At 42.0% G+C, this 19,284-nt stretch overlaps 1 protein-coding gene across 1 annotated transcript in view; it reads right to left on the reverse strand.

Moving 5' to 3' along the window:
• Window positions 1–19,284, reverse strand: part of SLC1A5 (solute carrier family 1 member 5) — an 88,719-nt gene that overhangs the window by 27,017 nt on the left and 42,418 nt on the right. The window contains exons 2-6 of the mRNA XM_033956154.1: window positions 14,477–14,519; window positions 11,144–11,272; window positions 10,685–10,851; window positions 3,784–4,017; window positions 526–720 (exon numbers count right to left, since the gene is read on the reverse strand). Of these exons, the coding sequence (XP_033812045.1) occupies window positions 526–720; window positions 3,784–4,017; window positions 10,685–10,851; window positions 11,144–11,272; window positions 14,477–14,519 (768 nt within the window). The remainder of the gene's footprint in view (window positions 1–525; window positions 721–3,783; window positions 4,018–10,684; window positions 10,852–11,143; window positions 11,273–14,476; window positions 14,520–19,284) is intronic.

Here is a 19,284-nt window from a genome sequence, read left to right on the forward strand (position 1 = left end):
AACTCCAGCACAATCTGCAGTGAGGAAGAGACAGCACAAGATGAGCGTACAAGATGCAGGCTATGTTTATTATATCAATTGTTAATTGCCACCTTTTTACAAACCAAGGGACCCAACACGCTCCGTGTTTCGGTTAACACTGAACAGAGCATGTTTGTAAGAGGACAAAATGTAACATGATACACCAGAACTAGTCAGAAGGCAGCAAAAGAACTTTAAAAAAAAAAAAAAGAGGAGGTTGATCACTTTTGCTGCATTAGAACACAGCTGCTATTGGAGATTTTGTATAATACGGTGTCTGTTTGTGTAAATTTGTTTAGATTAAGCTCAGCCAGATGCGGGACATACATGTCCATGGGAGAATTTAAAACCACAGTAGTTCAGATGCACTACACTAAAGATGAGCGCACCATTGATCATGCACCATTTTAACAAGAGCAGTGGCCAACTACTGTAACTCAGACTTAATATTTGTACTTTAAGAGGACAGTTTGGTGTGGCCGAGAAGCCAGTGGCAGTACTCACAATATGGTGATGACATGGACAAAGTCCAGTGTGAAATTATTGAGTTGGGCAATGAACACAGCAGCAACACACTGGAAAAGTGCAGCTCCATCCATGTTCACTGTTGCTCCGATGGGTAGGATGAAGCGGCTAATGTGCTTCGAGACTCCGTTTTTCTCCTCCACACACTTCATCATCAGAGGCAGCGTGGCTGAGCTAGGGGGGAGGAAGAAAAACAGCAGATAAGTCAAAGGCTGGGCAGAGACCCCATACCAGTGGTCTCAAACTCAAACCCTTTGCAGAAAAAAATAGTTAATGTCAATTTTGCATGAGATAAAACTCTTTATAATAAAGTTTATAAATCGGCTAAGTCTTAACAATAATACTGTAATTTATAGCTAAAGAGACATATGATCAAGAAACTGTTTTATTTTACTTTTTGTGATTATGATAAACATACCGAGGGCCTCAAAACAGTACCTGGCGGGCCGCGAGTTTGAGACCACTGCCCCATACCATCCCACAGTGTGAAATAAAATGGTATGATCTATTTCAAACCAAAGAATATATTTGTGGTTTAAATGTACTCTAAAGTATGTAACATAAATCAATAAACCACCTTATCTGAAATAAATCTTGTAAGGCTGATTCTTTTCTTAACTTCGTGGTTGTACACCTCAGAATTTGGAGCAGTATTCCAAATTTAGGGTTCTGATCATATGATCATACAGCCTTATACATGATCCTGTAGCATCATAGGATGACAACCACCTCCCTATTTTTCCTTTATAAAATACTTGACTTTATTTTAATATTTAATAAATTATCCACACATCAAAATTTATAATTTATAAACAGCAAGCTACTGTCTAGGGAGTTTAAACAATTAATTTTCTCCACTCTTAGGGCTCCTTTTACAAAGGCGCGCTAGCGGTTTTAACGCGTGCTAGCCACTACCGTCTCCTTTTAAGCAGGCGGTAATTTTTCGGCTAGCGCATGCTAATCTTGCGTATGCGATAAAAACGCTAGTGCACCTTAGTAAAAGGAGCCCTTAGTTTTCTTTACATTATTTCAATTGCCAAACAAGTTATTTCAAATGGAAAATGGCAGATCGGTGTAAAGCACAAAATTCATATATTGCAACCTTTTCAAAATTCATATGCCAAAAGCGGTACTTATCGCACAAATGCGATTTATTACACCGCACATATTGCCTGTGGCCTGGAACCATTGCAATTATATGTTTAATATTTCTTTTATCTTTTATCAGGTCCGACGCAGCCTGTGTTTCGTGGGTCAAATAGATCTCCCACTGTGTCAGGGCTATTCATGCAACGGAGGCTGTTAAGCCTCCGTTTCTCCAATGCATGAATAGCACTACTGCTCTATTATATGATCTATTTCAAAACACAGCACTGCAGTAGAGTGGATTCAACCAAGCAACCTTCATTCTGAACCGTGCTCACCACATTAGAAACAAACGAGGACTCTGAGGTTTAGCTATTAAATTTAAGACATTCTACAAGCAATCAATGCAGTTAGAGAATCAGGAGCTCAACAAAATTTCTACTTGGCATCTGGCAAATATGCAGATGTATGTTTGGTTTTCTAAAATATGGTTAAAAATCTTTCTTTTGCAGTGTCGGCCTTTTATTCCACCCCCCCCCCCCCCCCAGTATCAATTAATGTATTGCTGTTACTTTTAAGTATTGTTAACTGTTGTAGGATTAGAGAGCTATGACCAAAAATATTTAATATTTTAAAGCTGCCTCCCATTTTTCTGCGAGTGTCTGCTTTGTGAATTACCTAATGAGCTGCTCTGTTTTAGATGTATGGATTTTTGGTGCCTTTTTAAAAACGTTCTTAACTATTTGGGTCCTCTGTATGGATGTTCCTTTATCAAGAGCAGAGTACATGCCCTGGGATTTGTACTACCTGATCCTTTGAAATATTACAGATGAGCAGTGGAAAAAAAAAGAGACCTGTGCCAGATGGTCCTTTTAATACATAATTTTATTCCACTCTTTTATTCTGGTTTTCTCTCACTGGGTATTACCGTGGATACTGACCAGTACCATCTGGCCCTCAATAGATTAATCTGCTAGTCATATATTTGAGATCTGTATCCTAGAAATATAACTTATATAGCATATAAATCTTTTTTCCTGTTTCCCGAACCATTTTTCTAAGATGATTCTGTGTCATGGTGTTGTTTCTGTCATTGTTCTTTTGTCTTTCAGCATCACTTATAATGGCTCAATATACTGCTTTTTATTTTGGATTGGTATAATTTTTACAAGGTAAATATACACACATTCATCTTCTTAGTTTTGTCCATTGTCTGATTTATGTTTGGTTTTCCTTTACTTAATTTATAGGTTTTAAAATCATCCTGAAGCAGATGCTGCAATATTGAACAATCAAATATAAAGTCTTGATATATATGTATAAACCTTTTTATAAAATCGCTGATTTTTAATGAACTTGGTTGGAACTTCTGTCTGCTCTACTGCTTTTTACTTCTAGATTAAAGGATAGATTCTATAAATGATGCTCAAAAATGGACACCAGAAAAGATAAAGCACGAGTCCCATGCCTTAACTTTGGGTGCCAGACTTACGCCTACTGAAATCTGATATAAGTGATGGCTCCTAAGTTGGGTGTGCTGATTCTAGAACTTTTCAGAATTCCCTTGACACACTCATGCCCTTTTCCGAGTTGGTACCCAAATCACACAGCACACAAAGGGTTATAGAATAGTGCACAGCCAAATATGAACAAATCCTAATAGTTGCCAATTAATGTCAATAACTAGTTGTTAGTAGCTGATTAGGTAAGTTTTGCAATCACATCTCAGGATCATGCCCAAATCTGGGTGCCATATATTGCAGTTGGGTTTTGAATCTTGTTTTATAACAAAATTAAGAAACGGTTACAAAAATGTTAACAGATACAGATCTCAAAACTTGAGCACAATGTCAATAGAACACAGCTATTTAAGAACCATGTGATTAAAGACAACCATTTGCACAAATGCCAAGCAGGCAGGCATTCACAAGCCACAATAAGATGAGATGTATAGATCATTTAGTCAGCTTAGAATGTTCTTAATACATTGATGGATCTACTACCTGAGTTCTAGCTCCATTATGTCCTCAAATCACAAGTTTTACTGTATACACAGAAGCATCAGGTGTGCCAGGCTATAACTGCAGTATAAAGCAAACATACTGGTATAGTGCTCAAAAAATCTTACTCCTTCTGTTCCTGAGCTCTTACCTGGAGGATGTGCCAAAAGCTGTGGCCAGGGCTGTGACGATGCCCCACAGGAATCTGTAGGGGTTTTTGCGGGTGAAAATGAAGTAGATAAGGGGCAGAACAAGCAGTCCATGGATAACATGACCCACAAAGCAGCAGCAGATGTACTTGCCAAGGCTGGTAAAGAGGGTTACCACATCATGCATCTCCGCAATCTTCCCAGCTACCAAGAACATGATACCCAGCGGAGCATACCTATTCAGAAAAAAAGGGTACAGATATTTTCATCATTTGTTTTATCAGGGTGTGAAACACATTTACCACAGATCTGTGTTATTTCAAGGCCTTTTTCCTCAATAACTCTACATCTTAAGCTACACAGCTTTTTTTTTTTAGTTTTGCCAGGAGATGGAAGACATGGAGAGTAGGAGCCTTCTGAGTTTGGAGAGTTAAGTTGTTGAAATGTGTGCTGTTAAAGAGAAATTAGGTTCTTACCTTAATTTATCTTTTCCCCGAAAATAAGGCAGTGTATTAATTTTGGGCTTATTTTCAGGGGATGTCTTATTTTTTTTCCATGTATAACAATCATCTTTCCCTTCCTCTCATCCACACCAATTCTTCCTCTTTCCTTTCTCCCCCATGTGCAGCATCTTTCCTCCCTCTGTCACCCATCCCCTTGTGCAGCAGAACCCCACTGACCCTCCCACCGTGAGACTGACATACCTCCGCTCCTCAGCTGACCATCCAGCGCAAAATTGGCATGATATAGGGCAGCGGTTTCAAACACACGGCCCGCGGGCCGCATGTGGCTCTCCAGGTTTTATTTGTGGCCCGCGGTCTGGATGCGATCAACAGCATTTCTCTTTCCCTTTCCCTTCCTTTTGGAGCAGCAGCGTGTCTGGCCGGCTCGTTCTGTTCAAAACCGCGGGTTGGCGGCTCCTTGCACTATCCACTCCTGCATCGGAAGCCTCTCTGATGTCACAACATCAGAGAGGCTTCAGACGCAGGTGCGGATCTCGCAAGGAGCTGCCACCCGCGGCTTTGACGGATCGAGCCGACCAGACACGCTGCTGCTCCAAAAGGAAGAGAACGGAAGGGAAGGGGAAAAAGAAATGCTTCTGCTACAGAGGAAAGGGGGACCCTAGGGAAATGCTGCTGCTGCTGTACAGGGAGAGGGAGGGAAAGGGAAAGAGAAATGCCTCTCCTGCACAGGAAAGGGGGAAGGGAAATGCTGCTTCTGTTGCTGCTGCACCCAATTGGGGAAAGAGAGGGAAGGAAGGAGAAGGGAGAGGAGAGGAATAAGAGAAGAAGCCAAGTTCATGGGAGGGAGGGAAGGAAAGGAGATATCAGACCATGGAGGGGGAGGGAGAGATGCCAGGGCATGGGGGAAGGGAAGGAGACAGATGCCAGACCAGGGGAAAGGAAGGAAGGAGGGAGGGAGGGAGAGAAAGCAAGGAAAGAGATGCCAAACCATGGAAATAGGACGGAAGAAGAGAGAGATAGGAAGGGAAGGTAAGACATGGAAACGTAGATTTTGAAAAGAAAGCAGAAAAATTGAACATTAAGTTAATGCCAAAAATGGATGCAAGGCAGTAAGTGAAGATGGAGAGAAAAACAGTCAAAGGACAAGAAGGCCCTGGAAACCTAGTTGAAAGCACAGAAAAATAAAGTCGCCAGACAACAAAGGTAGGGAAAATGATTTTATTTTCAATATAGTGATTGAAATGTGCCAGTTTTGAGAAAGAAAAGATATTAAACTTAGTCTGTCATAATTTTTCCAGTTACATGTTATTTGTTGAATTGCTACTCCAGTTAATATGAATAAAAGTTTATTATATATAAATTATATATAAAATGGAGCGCACAATAGCAACACAGAAAGGTTATTTTGGTAAATTTCTGAAGATTTGGAGACCATTAGCAGATTTTTGTAATGATTAATAACATTTTCCCATAATAAGAGATTTGATAAGTGGGGATGTGGGTGGGTATTATTTCATTTACCTTACAATATGTATGAATTAATTAATGTATTTTTAAGTATTAGGTTAGAGTTTCTGAAATACGAAGGGAGGGCTTGGGGGGGGTTATTTTATTTATATTTGTCATACATATTAAATGATTTATATATTATCTAAAACATTATAAAAATATGAATATAAATATAATATATTGTACTTAAAGTATTCATGAAAGAAAATCAAGTGTGTGTTTATAAGATTATATGTATTTTTCTGATACACTTGTTGTAATATGAAAAAAATGAATAAAGAAATTAAAAAAAAAAAGAAAAGATATTAAACTTTAAATGTGAGGGCTGCAGAAAAAATAGAATACTTGGAGGGCCGCAGAAAAAATAGTTAATGTACCTCATGCAAAATTGTCATTTCTTTAATAAGACATTAACTATTTTTTCTGCAGCCCTCCAAGTACCTACAAATCCAAAATGTGGCCCCGCAAAGGGTTTGAGTTTGAGACCACTGATATAGGGGTAGAACAGCCTGAGTCCATCCCAATCAAGTTTGAGCCAAATTGAGGGGTTTTGAGGCAGATGGAGGCTTTAGAAAAAAAACCTGAACCAACCATTGTTTAAAATCCAAGATCGCTACCAGCAGAAAACTCATGCAAAAAAATGGCCTATGAGGGCTCCCCTGAAAGTTTTTTAAAAAAACAAAACACCTCAGGGAAATGGGTTTTTGGAGATGGAGGACTCTTATCTCTGATCCCAGAAACCCTTAAATTCAACTTTTCCAAAAAACCCACCCTTCGATTTTCTCCATAGGAGATAACAGGCTGTACTCACAATGCTGCTGATGCTGCCTATATCAGCTTTGCTTCAGCCTGACTGAAGTGAAGAGAACTTTCTGCCTCAAATCTTTGTGCAACAGCCCAGACCTGGAAATCTTTGGGCTGCCAGTAGGACCGGAACCAACTGAAGACTCAACCCCCACAAATCCTCACAGCGCGATATGGGGAGAACAGGGGCCCCACAGCCCACACTTGAGCCTCTAATAAAAATCAGATGGTGAGCAGGCTCCCAGGGGAATGGACCCTGAACAGGCTGATTTATCAGGTACACTTAGAGGTTGCCCTGCGAGCTGCAGTTTGCCCTCGCGAGTCTGCTTCTTTTCCCAGGTAGAGCAGCCCCAGAAATAGGGTCCTCTGGCACCAAAGCCTCCTGAAAAGGAGTAAAAAGCCCTGAAAATAATAAAAAATCCAAACAGAGCAGATCAGAACACCTTGGTTCGCTTGAAGAGGGAGCTATATTCCACTGGTGAAGGAGGAGGTGCTGAAAGATGCCTTTCTGCAAATGGTGCGACTGATACCTTTCTGCAAATGGTTTGCAAGCATGGAATGATCACCTAAAGTACAGACTCCTGTGTACATGTAACAGAAGCAGTTTCTCGGTCTATAGACAGATGCTGTACCATGCAGCCACAAATCAACAAAACAATACCGAAATCATTCGCAGTCATGAGAAACCTAAGGCAAGTTCGAAAATTCTTCGACAGAAAACAATTCCAGCTCATGGTCCAGTCCCTAGTCATAGGTCTTCTAGACTACTGCAACATCCTCTATCTCTCCTGCCCCGCAACCATAATAAAACAGTACAAAACACAGCTCTGAGACTTATCTATTCACTGAGGAAACATGACCACATCATAGATCGAATGACACTGGCTCCCAATACAATCAAGAATATTATTCAAATTCTACTGCCTACTATTTAAAACCATTAATGGAGAAAGCCCAGTCTATTTGAACAACCGCCTAATTCAAACTATCACTACCACACATAGGAGAATCCACACACCATTCACATACCCTCCAATCAGAGACGTCAAACGAAAAAAACTGTACGATGCCACACAAGCAGCAAAACTACACTACCAACTCTCCAATTTACTGATCACGACCCCAGACTACAAACTTTTCAGAAAAGAAATAAAAACCATGCTATTCAAGAAATCCTTAAAGACAAACTAACACCACAAGAATCATCTCAATCCCCTGTAGCAACCCGCTCCACTCTGTAATACCTCTGGAAATGTCTAGATAACTTCTTATGTAATCTGCCATGTATAGCACCTCACTTCCTGAAACAGGGAACGAGACTAAGAAAACAAAACTAGGGCCTAGCTTTGTCCTCCAATAACCTCTGGCATTTTGAGTCCCCCAAATCTAGACAAAATTGTTAAAATCCTCAACAAAAAGGAGCCTACCCCGAAAGAGAAGCTTCACCAGTCTCGACTTGGACACTGTCTCTACAGTCCACTGCCTGAGCCATAGCCACACCGAACAGTTACTGCCAGAGAGATCTCATTAGCTGAAGCTTGCAACAAATCCACTGAATAGGTTAGACTGGTTTCCAAGGAAGGGAGAGACTAAATTAAGTCCTCCTGCTGAAGAGGCCTTTTACACCCAGTTTCAATAAGCAGGGCCACATAAGAACCACAAACTATATCCTGTAAGCTTAAAGCTGCTACCTCTCAAAAGACAAATAAGAGTTCTCCCAAATTCCTGTTCTACATATCCTTGAGGGCCGTTATCACCTTCAACAGGCAAAGTTGTCTTTTTTGTAACTGCAGTGATCAAGGAGTCCACCCATGGCAACTGCAATGACTTAATGCCTCTGCAGGCAGCGGGTAGAGTCTAGCCACTGCTCTTGCAACATGCAGACCCACATCAAGGAAGTCCCATTGTGCAGAAATAAGGATCTTCATGGCTGCATGGATATGAAAGGTCTTGGAAGGGGGTCTCTTAGTCCTAGACATAATGGGATTAGCCATAGTCTCAGAAGAAAGAGGCTCAGGGGAAGAAATATTGAGAACCTCCAAAGATCTGGCTATCAGCAAGGACAGTTCCTCCTTTCTAAAAAGCCTCCCCCTTCTTTAATGCAACTAAAATTGAGTATCCTGAGATTCCAGAGAGAGGGTTCTTAGACCCTTGATCAGAGAGCAGTGACAGTTTTGTCAACCTCCCTTTGGAGGTCCAGATGTGCTGGCTTAGGATGCACAGAACCTGAAGCATCTGATGGAGCAGAGGGAGCACATGTTGCAGTAAGCTTTTTTGCAAAAGAAATGCTTTGTGCATTAAAAGCAAGAGTTTGAGAGAAAATGGAGAAAGTGTGTCCTCATCCATATCTGCGAATGCAGCACTGCCTTCCTCAGGCCCAAGTCCCCAGAAAAATATCCACCTTTCCACAGCTCCAGGATCGGCCTCTGTCTTGGCCAAGCACAGGCTGATCCAAGATTATGGCTGCAAAATCATGCAGTGCGGAAGCCACCTCTGAGCCCTCCAAAACCGCACCCTCTGAACCTAATGAAGTACACCGATGCAAGGGCTCTTAAACCACAGCCATCTGAGAAGGGAAATGAGATGTGGGATCGCAGGTACTGCAGATGTCCGACACTGCTTGTTGGCTCCCACATCTGGAGCAGCGTTTAACGATTTAGTTGGGGCCACCATGAAAATGAAAGATGTACTCAAGTTTGTCAGCCAAAATAGTATGCAAGAATTAGATGCTGCAGCATATCTCTACCTCAACAGGGTGGTTGCTCCTTGAGAGATCAGCCTCTGTTAAAAGCTGTTCCACTCTTTTTTTTTTAACCAAGGTAGATTTCTTGCTCCTAGAAACAAGGAGCCCAGCAAAAATGAGTCAGGATGAGGTGTGAAGGGCCCTAGCACCACCAGGTATATCCAAAGGCCCACTCAACCCTTATCAAGTTTCAAGTTTATTAAAAATTTGTTATACAGTACTCCCCTGATATTCGCGGGGGTTCCGTTCTAGGAACTCCCGTGAATATCGAAAAACCCTCTGGGGAAGCAGGAGAGGGCAGCTGGAGCGCCGGTGAGTGAAGGAAATCACTCGCGGTACACTCCGACTGCCTCTTCCTGTACTAAAGTCGGGCCTCACCAATCAGGAGCTACTTTGACTCACAGCTCCTGATTGGTGAGGCCCAACTTTAGTACAGGAAGAGGCGGTCGGAGCATACTGCGAGTGATTTCCTTCACTCACCGGCACTCCAGCTGCCCTCTCCTGCTTCCCCTTCACAGTCAGAAAATACTGCGAATGACCAGGATTGCGAACCGCGGACCACGAATTTGCGGGGGAACACTACTGCCAAATCAAACTTCTTGATGGTTTACAATACATTAAAAGGGTAATTATAAAACCAGCAAATTAGTAACAAAACAGACAAAATTACTAAAACAAAAAGGAATTAAGGTAGAAATACATAATTGTTAGGAAAGAACAGAGAAGGGGAATCACAATAGAGAGAGAAAGACGTATATTTTTTTGAAAAAGAAAAAGAATCAAAATTCAATTACTGAATGGAAAATAAAGAGAGAGATCATCCTTACTAGGACGGTTAGAGTCCAAAGGCATCTTTAAACAAGAATGCTTTTAATTTGGACTTAAAATAAATGAGAGGTAGCTTCTCGTAAATGGCTTGGAGTGGAGTTCCAGAGAGACGGGGTAGTAACCGAGAAAATATAAGCGTGTAAGGTGTTAATGTGTCTTAAAGATGGAATAGAAAGCAAATTCTGAGAGAATGACTGAAGGCTTCTTTGAGGAGAATATGGAATCAGTTAATGAATTCAGGTTGATTAGTTTGAAGGGTTTTAAAGGTTAATAACTGTACCCAAAAACTAGGCCAGGAGCCAGCCAGTACAGAGCTGCACCTCTGTATTGGTGTCCATCCACCTGCTAGATAGAGAAAAAACACCAGAACTGTACCATATAGAACCCTTTTCAGTATTCTCTCTCTCCACCTGCTAGTAAACAGACATAGCCCACAAGTTTCTGTATTGATCTATGGGATGCTATGGAAACACTGTCTTACGCTCAAGTATGGTACATAAGAACATTCTTTAAATCCACACACCTGTGAACAGTTTAGTAAAATCTGGAACCTACCACATGATCCAGGAGACAAGCACCATGGTGGCTTCATTGAAGGCGTTGAAGAACTTGATTAGGATCTCTCCCTCAGATCCTAGCTTCCTCAGAGCAATCCCAAAGACAATGGCAAACACCACCAAGCCCAAAATATTCATCCCTTCTACCTCTTTGCCAAAAGGAACCTGTAAATATGGACAAAGCAGGCAGTGAGAGCTGGAAGCCATTCTTTCCCATGATATTTGATATGAAGAAATGAAAGATTTTTGCTGAAAGTCACTCACTACCACTAACTAAAAGTCACTCACTAAGACTTAGATAATGTGCTTTCAAAATCCTTTTTCACCATCACATCACCTCCATCCATTTTATGAGAAACTTCCTATACAGGATAAAAGCTAAACTTTTACCTTCCAGGCACTTCTATCTGAAGCCTCTCTACTTTGCTTAAAAGCTCTGACACCAAGTATTACTCACCTTCTCAAATTTGATAGTTTCATTATATTCTCCAAGTTCATGTGTGCTATTTTTCTTGGTTTCATTATATTCTCCAAGTTCATGTGTGCTATTTTTCTTTATCTGAACCAGTTTGTAGCTGGTAACATACTGGAACCAACAGAGAAGAAATCAATGAGTGCAATAACATGGGTATAAGCAGGGTACACATTCTATAATTATGTGGTGAGGGCAAGGCCAAGGCCAATGTAAGATTACTGGATATCCTAATCCCTTGGATCTTCACACTCAGACCCTGAGGGCTTAAGTAAAGTTTCCAAGTTTATTAAAATTTTGATAAAACGCCAATCATAAATTCTAAGCGTTTTACAGTAAAATATGGGGGAAACAATCAAGAGTCTAATTAAAAACAATACAGACATAACGTACAATATAACAAACCATACGTACGATAAAACAAGAGAAAAGTGGGGAGAATACAATATTTAAAAGAAAAGCATACAAAGAAGGTAAAAACAGAAGAGGGAAGGGGAAAAAAATCAGACTTCAAATAGATCAGTGTGATCAGCTTTCATAAGCATCTTTAAAAACTTCCTTTTAAACTTCCTTTTAATTTATCTACATAACTACCCCATACAGCCCACCATTAAAATACTGGGTGTAACTCTGGACCAATGCCTCACCATGAAAGATCAGGTGGACTCCCTAATCAAAAAGAGTTTTTTCACCCTCTGGAAACTTAAATCCATTAAAGCATACTTTGATAACTCTGCCTTCAGAATCCCTCGTATTAAGTCAACTCGACTACTGTAACATCGCCTACTTAGCAATCCCCCAAAAGAATATGCGACGATTACAACTAATGCAAAACACTGCGGTCAGACTAATCTTCGGTCTAAAGAAGTTCGATCACGTGACGCCATACTTCAAACAGCTACACTGGCTGCCGATGGAAGCTCGTGTAAAGTTTAAGTTCGCCTGCCTCTGTTTTAAAGTTTTCTACGGTCTAACCCCTAAATACATCACTGACCTATTCTCCTTCTCAGCCAACAACACAAGAGAAGCTCCCACTCGCACTTCGTTTCTCCCCCGGTTACAGGATGCAAACTAAAAAAAACACCATGAGCATCTTCTCTCACATCAGGCTGCTCTATGGGGTAAAGACCTAGAACAACTCCTATTGCCCACCACTTATGAGGTATTCAGGAAACGCCTCAAAACTCACCTATTCCTGAAATACCTAGACAGCTGACCCACTTCCCTCCTTCCCCTCTCTTGCCCTTTCTCCCTATTGTTCCCACATCCCTTAAGTTAACTCAACTTGTACGTCAACTCAACTTGTACTCCACTAATCTTCTGTAAACCGCATAGAACTTAACGGTATTGTGGTATATAAACTGTTATTATTATTATTATTATCTAGATTGTTTTCTGCCCTTATATGGGTTGGTAAGGAATTCCAGATTGTGGGAGCATTAATAGCGAATGACGTGGTTTGACGAGTACTGATGATCTTTAGGAGGGCACATGAAGATGATGTTGGGTAATGGATCTTAAGTGTTCTAAGCGGGTCATATGTGATAAGAAGCTTGTGGATGAAAGCAGGTTCTTTAGTATTTTGGTCTTTGAAGGAAAGAAAGACAATTTTAAAAGTAATTCTGTGCAGTATTAGCAGCCAATGAGTGTTTTTTAGCAGAGGAGTAACACGGTCAAATTTCTTCATGTTTGTGATAATTTTGGTAGCAGTGTTTTGGATTAGTTGAAGACGACGGATGTCTTTTTGGCATATACCTTTGTATAATGAGTTGCAGTAGTCGAGCTTAGATATGATAAGAGAATGGATCAGAATGTTAAGAGATTGAGGGTCCAAAATGTTGGCTTATGATTTAATCATTCTAAGTTTAAAGAAACAGTTTTTTACTACTGCACTGATTTGAGGCCGGTAAGATAATTTACTGTCGATTATAACTCCCAGGATTTTGATTGAATTAATGCCTCTGATGGAGATAGGGAATGCAAGGAGATGAATTAATGCCTTTGATTGAATTGGTATGCCTTCGATGGAGATAGGGGATGCAAGATTGTTTTTCCAAGGGAAGAGAAGACAGTGAGTTTTGGAGATACTGAGCAAGAGCATGTTTTCACATAGCCAACCACTAGCTTTATCTCATTTTGAATTGATGATGTTGATATTTGGGGGGTCAGAAGCATCAATGGGATGGATGATATGTATTCCATCTGCGCAGGCAAAAGCATGAGGCCAATAGATTGACATAATGTTAATAGAGGGGCCAGATAAATGTTAAAGAGAAGGGGGGACAGTATAGATCCTTGAGGAATACTAAAGTTGTTTTGGGAAGATAAGGAGTTGTTAAACGAAACAGTGGCAGTGTGGTTAGCAAAGTATGAATTGAACCAAAGTGAACCTAGAGACTTATTTCCCCCCACTCACCCCAATTGGCCCTTAGCATATCAATCCCCTCCCCACAAGATTTTAATTTTAAAAAATCCTATCATCCCACAAGAATCCTATTCACTCTCCACTGCCCCTCACCAAGGGGAGGGCAGGTCCTCTCAGACTGCTGGATATCTGAAATTAACACCTTCATCCTTCCACCACCGAAGGCTGCCTAGTATTATAGTAGCATCTTCTGGAGATGCCTCTTGCCCAGTCGCTCTTGTCCCCACTGGTTCCACAGTCAAAATGGCTGTTGGGACTTCTCTTGTGAATACCTGATCCAGCTTGTACTTCTTCCAATTCCAAGGCCACTGGGACCTCCCACGGCAGTCTCAAAAAAACTGCTGTGGAAGTCCCAGTAACCATTTTGGCTGAGAAACCTGGGGATCACTCTTTCTCAGAAAACACTACTAGACTGGAACCAATAACCACCAGTTTTGATCAGCCTTTAATAAGGGCTATTTTGAGTGTCATTTACCCAGGGGCTTTATGAAAGTTATACCCCCCATGGGTAAAAATATGTTGATTGCTCTATGCAACTATCAGAACCCACCTGGGGCAGCAAACAATAGGTTAAGCCAAAATAAGTTGGCAATGGGTTAGCACTACAGTCAAGAGGCCACTATGTGTAAATGCATTATGGGAGTAACTTATAATGCTTAAAAATGTCAGTGCTGACTGTCATTGAGGTCACATAGGAACACTGTTCCAAAAAAAAAAAAAAAAAAGGGTTTGGAGAGAGGGAGCAGCCACCTGCTACTGCAGATGTTGGCATCTTTTGAGCCAAAAGGCAGAACAGAAAGGTTTAATCCCACGTGAGACTTCCCTTTCAGACCCCACGATTGTTACCACAAAAGGTCACCCTAGGGAAAAGAGATCAAGAGAAAGTTACTTACTGACTGGAAGGCAGCAGAAACCAGGTTAGATGGAAATATATTTCTGTCATGGAAAAAAAAAGTGCCAAGATTAGCAATTAGTACAACCAGTTAAACAAGACCAGCTATTCAAATACTTTCCAAATAGTCAGGTTACATTCCTTCTCCTCCCTCTTTGGTAAAATCTTTTCACACTTGTCATCAATACTGGTATATAATAGTGCTGCCCGATTCACGATTCGAAACGGTTCACCAATTCACTTCGGGTGAATCGATTCGAATCAATTCAAAACAAACAAAAAAAAACCGGCTTCCCAATTTGCCTGACCCTCCCCCCCTAAAGCAGGAGCGGCAGCTGCCGCATCTGCTTTAGAAGGCAAGGGGGGAGGGTCAGTCAGGAAGTGCTGCTGTCGGCTTCCCCCCCGGCGTCCGGCTCCCACCCCCTCGGCCTTCCGCTCCCCCCGGCCTCCCGCACTGTTTACCTTCCAGCAGAACAGCCTGCAAGCAAGATCGCAGTGTTAGCGATCTTAGTACCGCTTTGGAGCTGGTTCCTCTGTCATGGTCCCACCCCTCCTCTGACATCAGGAACCATCTCCGAAGCGGTACTAAGATGGCTAACACTGCGATCTTGCTTGCAGGCTGTTCCGGCTGGAAGGTAAACAGTGCGGGGAGGCCAGGGGGAAAGCGGAAGGCCAGGGGGGTGGAAGCCGGACGCCGGGGGGGGGGGGGGGGGTGAGCAGTCCTTCGGGATGGAACAGGCAGGCAGGCAGGCCTTCAAAGGGGGACAGGTCGGCCTTCAGTGGTGGAATAGACTTTCAAGGGGGGATAGGCCTTCAAGGGGGGGACAAGCCTTCAAGGGGGGGGAGGCAGGCCTTCAAAGGGGGGACAGACATTCAGGGGAGGGGGGCCCTGGTATAGAAGTACACGGAGGGAGGGTAAGGGGGGTTCAAAGAGATGTGCATATGCTGGACTTTGGGGAGGAAGAAATGGGTCTGAAAATAGAGGAGAGGGAGCGAGGGAGAGAGATGATGGACAACCCTGGGGTGGTGGGGAAGGCAGGAGAGATGCTGGATGAAAGGGTAGTTAAGAAAAGGTGTATCTGTGGAGGGAGATGAAAAAAAGGAAAGATGCTAGACCTCCTGGGGAGGGAAGAGAAATGGAAGGGGAGGACAGAGATGGAAGATGGATGGTTAGCAGGGAGAAAGAAGAAAGAAGGAGACCCTGGCAAGCAAGTTAGCAGAAGACAACCAGAGCCTGAGACCAAAAAAATTTGAATAATGACCAGGCAACAAAAGGTAGAAAAACTTTTTATTTTCTGTTTTGTGATTACAATATGTCAGATTTGAAATGTGTATCCTGCCAGAGTTGGTGTTAGACCGCAAACGTGAGCTAGGATTTAACAGAGAGAGGAAAAGTCTTTTTTGTTTATTTATTTTGTTTACATCACAGTGCCAGTGTGGTTAGGAGAAGGCAAAGGGAGTGAAGAAGCTGTAAAATAAACCCACTAGGATGTTTGGGAAAAAAAAATAAAAAACACCCAATTGGGCAGGAAAATCGAATCAAATTGAAAAACCAATTCAATAGGCTGAATCGAATCAAATCGAAATTTTTTTTCTGAATCAGGCAGCACTAGTATATAAACCATCTAGGAAGAAAGTTCAAGACTCCCAGGCCCTAATGCACAATGATCCAATGCCACAGTAAAAATTATCATTGCGGGAGCAATTTTTCTGTGCCAGGTGATGCCCAGCAAATTCTATGTATGCTATTCAGGCAGAAAGTAAAACAGGGGAAACAAAACCACAAACTCAAAAGCAGAAAAACAAGAGTGGAATTGTCCCGATCAGAATGGTGAGCACCAAAAAAGTGTCCTTCAACTCATCTGGAAAATGCAAATGCCTTTATTCATACAAAGTCTCATATATGCATCCAATGACTCAACGACCCAACATGCACATGTTTTGGCCTAACCGGCCTGCCTCAGGAGTCTGCTGTGATCATCATTGTGTTACGTCTTTGAATTTTAGTAGCCGCGTTTAGAGGGTGCACATCTCTATACACTATACAGTTCTTTAATACACCCGTTGAAGACTCATAAGACTCTTGAGGCAGGCCGGTTAGGCCGAAACATGTGCATGTCGGGTCGTTGAGTATGGATGCATATATGAAACTTTGTATGAATAAAGGCATTTGCATTTTCCAGATGAGTTGTAGGACACTTTTTTGGTGCTCACCATTCTGATCGGGACAATTCCACTCTTGTTTTTGTGCTATTCTGGAAAAGCAGCCCCAGTAAAAGGGGGAGAAACTGTGCCCAGCCCATACTCAGAAGAGCAATCACTAGGCAAAACTCCTCCCCACCACATCCCTCCTGTCAAGCTTGCCAGCTGCTGCTGCTGCTGCTGCCGATTCAGCTGATTGCAGCAGAGGAATCCAATCAGTGGCTTCAGGTGGTCCTGCCTGTTCAGCTGATTGGGGATTCCCCTGCCACAATCTGAACTGGCTTTTCTTTATAAAATGGGTTCATGAGTTGTGCAAGTCCCTCTCCTGCCGAACCTGTCCTAAAAACAAAGCCAGATGGTCTAGTGGCCCACTCCTCCCAGATGAGCCCCTCACCGGCCCGGGATCCCCAACACCCCTCATACCTTTTCTTAAAATTGGCAGGAAGGATTCCCACTCCCTCTTGCCTGAAGAACACCCCCCCAACCCCATATCTTTTAGTTAAAAATCTGTCAGGAGGGATACCCACTCCATGTGGTGCCTGCCAGCTTCAGCACAGAACTCGGATGGAACAAATGGAAAAGAGATTTATCTCAGATTCCCTGGACAAACCTGGTCTTTGGGTTGCCAGTCAGACCAAGGTCAGACTGAGCCTCAACTCCCAGAAAGCCTTATCGCAAAAGGGGGAGGACCACACAGCTAGCCCAATATTAGTCTCAGCAAAGTTGAGAAGAGACTCAAACAGCCTGCACTATAGCCCCTGACTAAAATTAGAGATTCAGGCAGCTACACAGTGGCCAGCCCCTGAACTATAAAAAAATACCAGCTGGCAGGCTAGCTAGGAGTGCCTGAAAGGGTGATCCTGTTAGCAGCAGACTTCTGAACGCGAGTCTATGTCTTCTCCCAGAGGTCCCAACAAGTGGAACCCTCTGGGGAAAAAAATACCCCAAAATACTGAGAAAAAAAATACCCCAAAATAATAAAACCATAGAGCAGAAACACTTCTGAGTAACTTGCTTTCAGAAAACAAACTAAGGGGGCAGGAGCTGCTCCCTGGAAAGAAGGCAGAGTTGAAAACATGATTGACAGTTTTCCGTAGGCAACTTGCAGATTCAGATACAAGACCCTATGGTTCAGGACCACTAGACACATTGCACTAGAAATTATTTTTCATGAAATTTTAAAGACCTACTTTTTTATGTTATTCTTGATATTTTATCTCTTTGTGTAATAATTTTTAAGTATACAGGCAGTCCCCAAGTTACAGACACCCAACTTAAATACAACTCATACTTAAGTGGTTGCAGCTTCATTTGATTTCACTGAGCAGTATTTCCAGTGGCATAGACTCCTACACTTCTTCTGTAGCAGATTCAGGAATGATGCATGGCCACATTAAGAACAGTGTATAACTGTACATGATGTACCTTAGAGGGAACACTTGGCCCTTTTGTCAACTGAGAGCAGAGGTAAGTACAAAGAATTTTAAAATCTACAAGTTCTTAGTTACATACAAATATGACTTAAGAACAGTTTTTAAAAACGTAACTCTTTCTTAACCTGGGGACTGGCTGTTTGTGCATTTTTTAATGTAGGGTGTTCTTGTAATCCTTAGTGCCTGAGCCAATCAGCACTCAGGCACTAACAGGAAACTAAAGCTACAACAGTTCAGACCCTGCCAGAAAATTTTGTCCTTAAAAAGTGGGCAAAAAGTTTAGAACATGGGTGGGCAATCATAATCCTCGAAGGTCAAAACCACGTCAGATTTTCAAGATTTCTTCAATGAATATGCACTAGATTTTCATACAATAGAAGCAGTCCATGCAAATTAATCTTGTGAATATCGTCACAGGGAAGCCCCTGTGCCTGTGGATGTTAGCACCAAGAAGCCTGTTTCCAGAACCAAGCAGGAAAAAAATGAAACCATTTTCTAAGTTGGCACATCCTACACCCTAGCCTAGAACCAGGAATAAACAGGAAAGTCATAACTATGAGCAGCAGGTTTCCCATTTGTATTCTCCTAGCTCTGGGTTGAGAAAGGGGGAATAAGAAATGGTAGGAACCAGCAAAGCCAGAGTTACTGTTCCTAATAAATAAACTGAGTGCTCTCAGGATGGGTCCCAAAGTGACAGGCTTGGTCAAGAACTGGTCGAGTGGAAGGCGACAGAGGGTAGTGATCAATGGAGATCGCTGAGGAAAGGGATGTTACCAGTGGTTTGCCTCAAAGTTCTGTTTTTGGGCCTGTTCTTTTTAACATTTTTATAAACGATTTTGCTGAAGGGTTGTTGGGTAAGATTTGCCTCTTTGCGGATGATACCAAAATCTTCAAAAAAGTAGACACGCTGGATAGTGTGAATAACATGAAGAAAGACCTGACGAAGCTTGAAGAATGGTCTGAAATTTGGCAGCTAAAATTTAATGCTAAGAAATGTAAGGTCATGCATTTGGACTGCAAAAACCCGAGGGAACGGTACAGTTTAGGGGGTGAAGAACTTATGTGAATGACAGAAGAGCGGGACTTGGGTGTGATTATATGTGATGATCTTAAGGTGGCCAAACAGATTGAAATGGTGACGGCGAAAGCTAGAGGGATGCTAGGATGCATAGGT

Source organism: Geotrypetes seraphini, chromosome 8 (assembly GCF_902459505.1).
Source record: "Geotrypetes seraphini chromosome 8, aGeoSer1.1, whole genome shotgun sequence".
In the NCBI taxonomy this organism is placed as follows: Eukaryota; Metazoa; Chordata; class Amphibia; order Gymnophiona; family Dermophiidae; genus Geotrypetes; species Geotrypetes seraphini.